At 51.4% G+C, this 9,324-nt stretch overlaps 1 protein-coding gene across 3 annotated transcripts in view; it reads right to left on the reverse strand.

Moving 5' to 3' along the window:
* Positions 1-9,264, reverse strand: part of Ap2a1 (adaptor related protein complex 2 subunit alpha 1) — a 25,273-nt gene extending 16,009 nt beyond the window's left edge. For 2 of the 3 annotated variants that reach the window (XM_059278462.1, XM_059278450.1), the window contains exon 1: positions 9,031-9,264. In XM_059278462.1, coding sequence (XP_059134445.1) covers positions 9,031-9,097 — 67 coding nt within the window. In that variant the 5' untranslated portion in view covers positions 9,098-9,264. The remainder of the gene's footprint in view (positions 1-9,030) is intronic. The other variant, XM_059278454.1, reaches the window with a different exon arrangement.
* Between the last annotated feature and the right edge of the window lie 60 nt (positions 9,265-9,324).

Raw genomic sequence — 9,324 nt, forward strand, 5'->3', positions numbered from 1 at the left:
ATCTATCGACCCCTACACTCTGGGCTACGGGACACTAGCCCCTGCCTCCTTCCTATCTATCGACCCCTACACTCTGGGCTACGGGACACTAGCCCCTGCCTCCTTCCTATCTATCGACCCCTACACTCTGGGCTACGGGACACTAGCCTCTGCCTCCTTCCTATCTATCGACCCCTACACTCTGGGCTATGGGACACTAGCCTCTGCCTCCTTCCTATCTATCGACCCCTACACTCTGGGCTACGGGACACTAGCCCCTGCCTCCTTCCTATCTATCGACCCCTACACTCTGGGCTACGGGACACTAGCCTCTGCCTCCAGCCATCTCCTGTGCTCTAGCACTTTGGTCTCAGCTCCTGCAACTTCCTCATAGAGACACTTTCCATTCCCTTCTGTACAAGAAATTCATTATTATAATTATTATATTTTTCATGTGTATGAGTATTCTGCTGCATGTATAATATAATATACCACTGGCACATCTGGATGAATGGAGGCCAGAGGAGGGCATCAAATCCCCTAGAAGTGGAGTTACATATGGCTATAAGCCACATGAGTGCTGGGAATCAAACCCAGATATTCTAGAAAAGTAACAAGTGCTCTTTACCCCTGAGCCATCTCTCCAGTCCTATTATTACATGCTGAGAGTCGCACTATGTAGCTCAAACTGACTTCATACTCAGGATCTTCCTTCCTTCGCCTCCCAAGAGCTGGAACGCCAGGCCTATGCCACACTCCTAGCTCTTGCTGTTCTACAAGCACTGGCTGCTCTTCCAAAGGACCTGGGTTCAATTCCCAGCACCCACATAGTGGCTCACAACCATCTGTAACTTTAGTCCTGATGCCCTCTTCTGAAGACCAAAGGCACTAGGCACGTAAGTGCTGCATACACACAAGCAGGCAAAACATCCAGACATATGTTTTGTTTTGTTTTTAATTTAAAAACCGAAGTATGGCATCTCCAAAAGAGAAAGTACAAGCCAGGCATGGGTGGAGATGTCATCCTTGCTACTTGGGAGATCAAGGCCAACCTGGGCCAGAGTGAGTTCAAGGCTAGCCTGGGCTACTTAGCGATGCTCTATCTCAAAATGAGAAGTAAAAGAGCTGAAGCTGAATGTGAAAGCTCCAACCTATAATCCAGGCACTCTGGAGGCTGAGACAGAAGGAGAGATATGCATACGCTCTAGGCTAACTAGAACTACAGAATGAAACTCTATCTCAGAAAGTAAAAAGTGAAGGCTGGAAGGGTATCAATTGGCAGAATGCTTGCCTAGCATACACAACCCCGGGTTCCATCCCAGCACTGCATAAACCAGTGCGGCATCCCTGGAATCCCAACACTGCAAGTGGAGACAGGAGGACCAGGAGTTTAAGGTCATCATGGCTAAGTCTAGGCTACATGAGACCCTGTCTGAGAGAGAGAGAGAGAGAGAGAGAGAGAGAGAGAGAGAGAGAGAGAGAGAGCGAGAGAACACGCACGCAACCGAGTGGGACTGGGGGCACGGCTTAGTAGAGATCCCTTGCATGAGGCCTGGTTTGCATTCCCAGTCCTAAGGGGAAACAAAAAAGGCAAAGGCAGACATATAGAGAGTTCAGGGGCTGGGGACAGCTCAGGGACTGCTGAAAAATCACAGGAGGAACAGCGCCAGAGGCCACGAGACAGACTGCGCACTGGACTATGCAGTACTCGGGACAGACTGGGCAGTAAGCTACCCATCATTGGTGGCATGCAAATATGTCAGTCAGAAAGCAATTCTCTCATTCATAAAGAGCTTTCTTTTTTCCTTCCTTCCTTCCTTCCTTCCTTCCTCCCTTCCTCCCTCCCTCCCTCCCTCCCCTCCGTTCTTTCTTTAAGATGGTCTGTGGGAGGGAGTCAGCTATGTAGTCTTGGCTGTCCTGGAACAACTCACTGTGTAAAGGAGGCTAGCCTCAAACTCACAAAGCTCTGCCTGCCTCTCCCTCCCAGGTGCCACCACACCTGGCATGAAGGGATCTCTTGAGTGGGCTTGGGAATGAGCACTCCTGTCCTGCTGCTGGAGTTTTGGTTTGGTGAGTTGCAGCCAGGGACAATGGTGAGTGGTTTTGCAGAGGCAAGCCTTGCGGAGAGCTGGAATGGCAACAGAGGAGGAAGGCTTCCTGGTTAGGGTCGGAGATGAGGTGACGGAAGCAGCAGGCTTGGGGCGGGCAGGCAGGCAGGCAGCTAGGAGGACAGGAACTGGGCTCAAGCCATCGGAGGGCTGGGGTATGGAGAAAGGAGGGTCTGGAGCAGCAGGGCCATCTCACTGCCTGAGGTTATCGTCCTTCATATAGACCTTCATGGAGGTCTACTCCAGCTTATATCTTGCAGCTTGGAGGTGCATGGAGGTGATGACTTCTGTAAACAGAGGTACAGCTCAACAGAGTGCGTCTGTAATTACCCTCAAAGGAATCTGGGCCAGCCTGGCCCTGCCCCGGAGGACCCTGCGTGCCTCCACGGAGAAAATGCAAAAGCCTGGACCCCGACTCCTGTGGACCCTGCTCAAAGCCACGCAGGTATTCAATGCTTCCAGACTCTGGATTGCCATAAAACTCGAATGGTTTTGATCCTTCCATGGTCATGTGCCATGTGGCTGTGAGGCACTGGAAACAGGGCAGGCATGACCCTGTGTGTGTGTGTGTGTGTGTGTGTGTGTGTGTGTGTGTGTGTGTGTATCAGTGGACTATTTTGTGGACAAAGTTCTCTCCTCTCCATCACCTTTATGTGGAATCAGGATTGAACTCTGGTCTCCAGGTTGACACAGCAAGTGTCCTTACTGCTGAGCCTCACCAGCCCCACTTTATTTTGTTTTGTGTGAAACAGGGACTCATGAAGCCCACACTTACACTGAACTTGATTTTAGCCATGTGTGACCTTGGACTTCTGATGGCCCCCTGCCTTTCTTCTCGGGGCTAGGATAACAAGCCTGTACCATAACACTCACTTTCCATATTCCCTCCTGACCCCAGTACTGGTGGGGAAAGACTGGCTTATTCGTTCATCCACTTACTTCTGCCCTTCACCAAACACCCGCTGAGGCCTCCCAAGGGCCAGGACCTGTGGAGGGCAGAGCTGAGGATGAACAGGGTGAAGCCCGGCCTTGATCCCAGGAGCGAGGTAAAAGTCACTACTACCACAGAGGATCTAATTTGGGACAGGATGTGCTTCCTATGTGGTAGGTTTGAGCAGAGGGAGTCAGCACTCCAACTCCAAGGCCTTCCTCATGGACCTGCTCCAAAAGAACAGGGATTTGATAGGACATAGTCCCAGCCCCGCAGAAGCAACTCCCCTTTGATAAGGCTTCCCTGTTCTGGGAGGGCAGGACCACGCCTTCACACAGCCCAGCCGCATCATCTGTTATCCCTAGAATCTGTTCACAGCTTACTTGCTGAGCTCCATGGTAGAGGCTCTCTTCCTCCCAAACCTGACCCCATCCTTTCCTTGCCTATAGTTCTACTTACACTCCTGCTATGCTCTCAGAACAACTCCCTGATCTCAGGACCTTTGCACCACCCATGGCTTGACTCTCTGCACAACACCCAGAATGTCTTGTGAAGCAGAGCCCAGTCAGAACCCCATAATCCTCCCACATTAGGCTTACAACAGGTACACATGTACCTTAGTTTAAAATAAACAAATACTAAGATATAAATCACAAACCTGTTATCTCAGTACTTGGGAGGTAGAGGCAGGCAGGTCAGAGGTTGAAGGTCATCTTTGTCTACACAATGAGTTCAAGGCCAGTCTGGGTTACATGAATCCCTATCTTAGAAAACCAAAAGCTCAGAAAAATCTCAATTAAAAGCTGCACACTGTGGCTGGGCAGTGAGGGCATATGCCTTTAATCCCAGCACTATGGAGGCAGAGGCAGGCAGATCTTTGTGAGTTCAAGGCCAGCCTGGTCTACAGAGTGAGTTCCAGGACAGCCAGGGCTGTTACACAGAGAAACCCTGTTTTGAAAAACAAAAACAAAGCCACACTTGGAACGGAGAAGCAGATGGATCTCTGTGAGTTGGAGGCCAGCCTGGTCTTCAGAATGAGTTCCAGGACAGCCAGGGCTACAAAGAGAAACCCTGTCTAGAAAAACAAACAAACAAAAACAAAACAAAACAAAACAAAACAAAAACCCAAAAAAACAAAAAAAGCTGCACACCATGAAACTCACCCTATTAAATTCTTTGTTCACAGAACTGTGTAACCATCACCAGCACCTAATCCCATAATATTCTTTCACACACACACACACACACACACACACACACACACACACACAGAACGCCTGTATGCCTAGGCAATGGCTCTCCATCCATCCCAGCTCTGACCCCACAGTCCCACTCATCTCTGGCTTCCTCTGTGGTCTAGCCTCTTCTAACATTGTATCCACATCCTAGGACTGGCAGCTCTCACTTGATAAAGTATTGTTGATGTCCACCCTTTTGAGTTTATTATGTGTATTATGTGTGTGGGGGCACAAGTGTGGAGGCCAGAGGACAATCTGTACCAGTCACTTCTCTCCTTCTACCATGTGGGTCCCCAGGATCAAATTCAGGTCCTCAGACTTGGCAACAAGCGCCTGCCCCTGCGGAGCCAGCTTGCCAGCCCTGCTATGGTTTTGCTTGTTTGTTTGTTTGTTTGTTTGGGGCAAGTTCCTGCTGTGTAGTTTAGGCTGGCTTCAAACTTAAAACTGCCCCGCCTCAGTGATGTCAAGTGTGAGCCATCTTGTCTTTGGATGGACACGGGGCTACTAGAGATGGAACTCAGGGGTCATACATGCTAGGAGAGTACTGTAGCTCTGAACTATGCACCTAGCCCTTCTCTTGCTTGCTTTATTTATTTATTGACAGGGTTTCTCTGTATAGCCCTGGCTGTCCTGGGACTCACTATGTAGACCAGGCTGGTCTCTAACGCCATAGATTGCCTGCTTCTGCCTCCCGGAGCTCTGGGACTAGAGACATGTGCCCCACTCCTGGTGTGCACAGATGAGTGTTTTGCTACCATGTGTGTTTGTGTCCCATGTGTGCAGTACCTACAAAGGCAGAAGGAGTCAGATCTCCTGGAACTGGAGTCACAGACGTTTGTGAGCTGCCATGTGGTGCTAGGAATCAAACCCAGGTTCTCTAGAAGATCAGTCAGTGCTCTCACCTGCTAAGCAATCTCTTCAGACCCTTTCCCCCCACCCCCAAGACAGGGTTTCTCCGTGTAGCCCTTGAACTTTCTCTGTAGACCAGGTTGAACTTGAACTCGGAGTTCCACTTGTCTCTGCCTCAGATACTGGGATTAAAGTTGTGGTCCACCACCACCTGCTCAGACCCTACTTTTATTTTAAGACAGGATGTCTTTAAGTTGCTCAAGCTGGTTTGGACTCCCGCTATAACACAAGGTGACTTTATATTATGATTACATTGATTTGTGTGTGCATGTATGTAGGTGCACACACCATGGTATGCATGTGGCAGTCAGAGGACAACTTGTAGTTCTCTCCTTCCACCATGTGACTCCATGAAATGAACCCATGTCAGGCTTGGCAGCAAGTGCCTCTACCTCCTGGGACATCTAGCCCATCACAGCCCAGGCTGACTGTGAACTTGAAATCCTCCTGCCTCAGCCTCTGGAATAGCTGGCATGACAGGCCTGAGCTCCAGTCCTGGCTCTGTTTGCATTTCTTGTCTGACCTGCCTCAGGCCACAAAGACACATTCGTCTGTGAGAACAGCTGTGATCTGCTGGAAGAGCCTTCTCTCCTTGGGGTCACAGCTGCACAGGAGCATACTGTCTTTTTTGTTGTCTTAGGGCTTGAAACACACCAGCCACTCAACACACGGCTGCTGGGCCAAGCAGAGGGCAATGCTTGGTGGGGCAGCAGCGGCCGTGGGTAAACTCCCCACAGTCTGACCGGGCTTGTGTCTTTACTCTGTCCCCTGGCTGCTCTCTAGGGTCCTGCAGGTGACACCTGCCTATCTTCTCTTTCCTTCCCCCAACCCCAACACAAATTCTCTTTGCAAATCCTTCAAAGCTGACCTAAAAGCTGACCAATCCTTTAGTTTTATTTGGGTTATTTTATGTGTATGCCTGGACATATGAATGCACGCACCCTTGTAGGCCAGAAGAGGGTGTGAAATTCCCGGAACTGGAGTTATAGGCAGTTGGAACCCACCTGATGAGGGTACTAAGAACCAAACCCACCAGCTCTCTACAAGTGTTCTCAACTGCCGAGGCATCTCTCCAGCCCCTGGTGTTGTTTTGGTTTTTGAGTCAAATCTTGCTCTAGAGCCCAGACCATCCTCACAGTCACCATCCCGGTGCTTAGCCTTCCAAACGCTACTTGACAGGCTGCAACTCCAGTGCTTTGCTTCTGCTCACATCTGAGCAGTCCCTTTCTCCCCTGGCCACATCTGGAGCCTGGAGGCCTGTGACACTTTTGATTTGGTTCCCAGCTGCCACCCTAACTTCTCAAGTCTATTCTCACAATGACCAGAACAATTGTTCAATAGTTTTGATTTTCTTCGTGAGACATGGTCATGTCTAAGGCAGCCTGGAACTCACCACCCTCCTGGCAGTGCATTTCCAGTGCTATGCACCACCATGCCTGGTTCTAGAGGAATTCTGTGAGCCACTGCCCTCGTCTGCTCAACAGCATCCTACAGCTCTCAGTTTAGCCACAGAGGGGCCACAGTGCTCGGAGCCCCTCAGCCTCCCTGTCTCCTCAGTCTTGGCTCATGTTCTATGCTTACATGCACCTCAGGACCTTTGAACACATTCTCTTCCTGCATGGACCCTATTCCTCCAAAACCCAGCCCACTTCCCCCTTGCTCCTCCTCATTCTGAGTCTACAATGTCAGCCTCCACTTCACCTTTTCCCCAGCACTCCCTCTTCACAGCATCAGCCCCGGCAGACTACACTGTGTTCCCTTCTGTTTACTTTCCACCCTTCTAGGAATGGATGCTCCAAAGAATGTGAAGTTTGGTTTTGTTTTGTCTTGTGGTGCTAGGGATGGAAGCCAGGACCTTGTTCACACTAGGCAGGCACTCTACCATCAAGCTACGCCCTCAGCCCTTCACTGAGAGACATAGGTATTCTACTCTGCTGAGCCACAATCACAGCCCAAGACTAGGAATTCTACATAGCTGTGACCCCAGCACTTCAGATAGGGACAGATACATAGGAGCAATCGAACAGTATTCATCAAATAAAGGAGCAAATAAATCTCTGCAGGCAACATGCTATTAGGAATGGAGTTCAGATGCAAAAGCTAAGCCCCAAGGGGCTAAGTAGGTGCAAAGGGCCACCCTCCCAATAGTTATCAGAGATAAAGCACACCCATTTATATATAATTTATTTTTGTTTTATAGTCATTGTGTTTTGACTGCATGTATATCTGTGTCAGGGTAACAGAAGCTCTGGAACTGGAGTTACAGACAGGAGTGAGCTGCCATGTGGGCGCTGCAAATTGAACCCTGGTCCTCTGACAGAGCAGCCAGTGAGTGCTTTCAACTGCTGAACCATCTCTCCAGCCCCAAGCACACCCATTTTTAACAGTTACCCATGCCAAATCTATAACTCTTTCTAGCTCCACCTCTGTTCACTGGGTCCAAAGCATCTCTCATCTAAGGGAATACACAGCTTCTCACTGTCCTCTTTGCTGACACCTACTGTGCTCACAATCCTCCCCGAGCAACTTGGAGGAGTAATTCTTCAGATCCTAGCCAATGCCGACAGCAGCCACCAGGCCTAGCCTAGGGCCTCATCAGGTGGACCTTACTCTGCATCAGCCCAGCCACCCCTCATTAGGAAGCCATCAACAACCTCTCATGACAGATGAAGAAACTGACAGGTGAAGTCCCTCATTCAAGGTCACACAGTGATGGGAGTGCAGTTGCCAATACAAAGCCGGGTCTGGCCTACCACATCCATGGATGGAACCTCTGAAGGCTCCTGGCAGCTCCAGACACCAACATCTGCTCCCAGAAGTTGTGAGCTGACCAGCAGCCATCCCATCCCATCATTATAATCACTTCCTAGAAGGGATCACAGCCCCTGTATTGCTGTGATAAGCTAAGGAAGGCTTGAATCCCAGCCTGCCCTGTTCCCTGACCCCTTTCCTTCTCCATGGCACACACATCCCCTACCCTCAGCTTTCCAGATCTCTCCCCTAGAGTTTTCAGACGCCTTGCCCTCCTCCTAAGGGTCTGCCTCCATCGTGAACACTCACTCTGTAATGCCATTCCTTCCCAGGCCCTGCTGGCGTCTTGGGTTTCCCCACGAGCCTACACCTATATTCATTCCCTCTTTCCTGTATGTAGCCTTTCAAATGCCTTCCATGTCCTTAGACCATCCTCCATCTAGAGTCTTTTCATACCTCACCCTCTGCTGTCTCCCATTTCCATCTCTGGTCCTGTCCCCCCACCTCATCATCTCTGATCCCTATGCTGTCTCTCCACTTACATTCTGGTCCTTCTGCTGTCCCCTCTCCTTATGATCTCTGGTTTATCTGCCCCCACCTTTTCATCTATGGGCCCTATGGGCCCTATGGTGTCACCCCCACCTTATCATATCTGGTTCCTCTGCAGTTCCCCCACTTCCATCACTGGTCCCTCTGCTGTCCCCTCACCTTTTCGTCCCTCTGCTGTCCCCCCATTTCTATTTCTGATTCCACTTTATCATTCTGGTTCTCCTGATGCCCCCCACTTCCATCTCTAGTCCTACAGTCCCCCCACCTTATTATCTCTAGTCTTTCTGCTGTCCCCCAACCTTATCATCTCTGGTCCCTGGGCTGTTCCTTAACTTCTGGCCCCTGGCCCTAGGTGGTCGCCCGCCTCTTCTGCGTCTCTGATTTTCTCCACATAGGCTCAGGGTGGCACTGAATGACCTACCTAGCCCGTTGCTCTATCCCCTCCACCTCCTCCCGCCACGTCCGCCCGCGCTGCCCCGGTCCTTCCCGCGAGGACACCCCCGCGCTTCCCCGCTCCCTCCGCCCGGTCCCCGCGTGACCCCCCGGGCCCCGGTCGTGAGCTCACAGTTCCGGATGTCGGAGATGAACACGGCAAGCCCGCGCATGCCATCGCCCTTGGATACGGCCGGCATGATGGCGGAGGGCTCGGCTCCAGGCCTGGCCGAACGGGCACGGGGCTGGCTGGCGGTACCGGGCGGAAAGGACCCCAGGCGGCGCCGAGGAGCCGGCCGGGGGAGGGCGGGCTGGCGGCGGGCTGGCTGCAGGCCGACGCCCCGCCTCGGACCCGCCCCTGCGGGCTGTCATCCGGGAACCCCTACCGTTTACTGGCTGAACGTCCTGCCGCTCACAGTAGAACGCC

This window comes from Peromyscus eremicus, chromosome 1 (assembly GCF_949786415.1).
Source record: "Peromyscus eremicus chromosome 1, PerEre_H2_v1, whole genome shotgun sequence".
Taxonomy (NCBI): Eukaryota; Metazoa; Chordata; class Mammalia; order Rodentia; family Cricetidae; genus Peromyscus; species Peromyscus eremicus.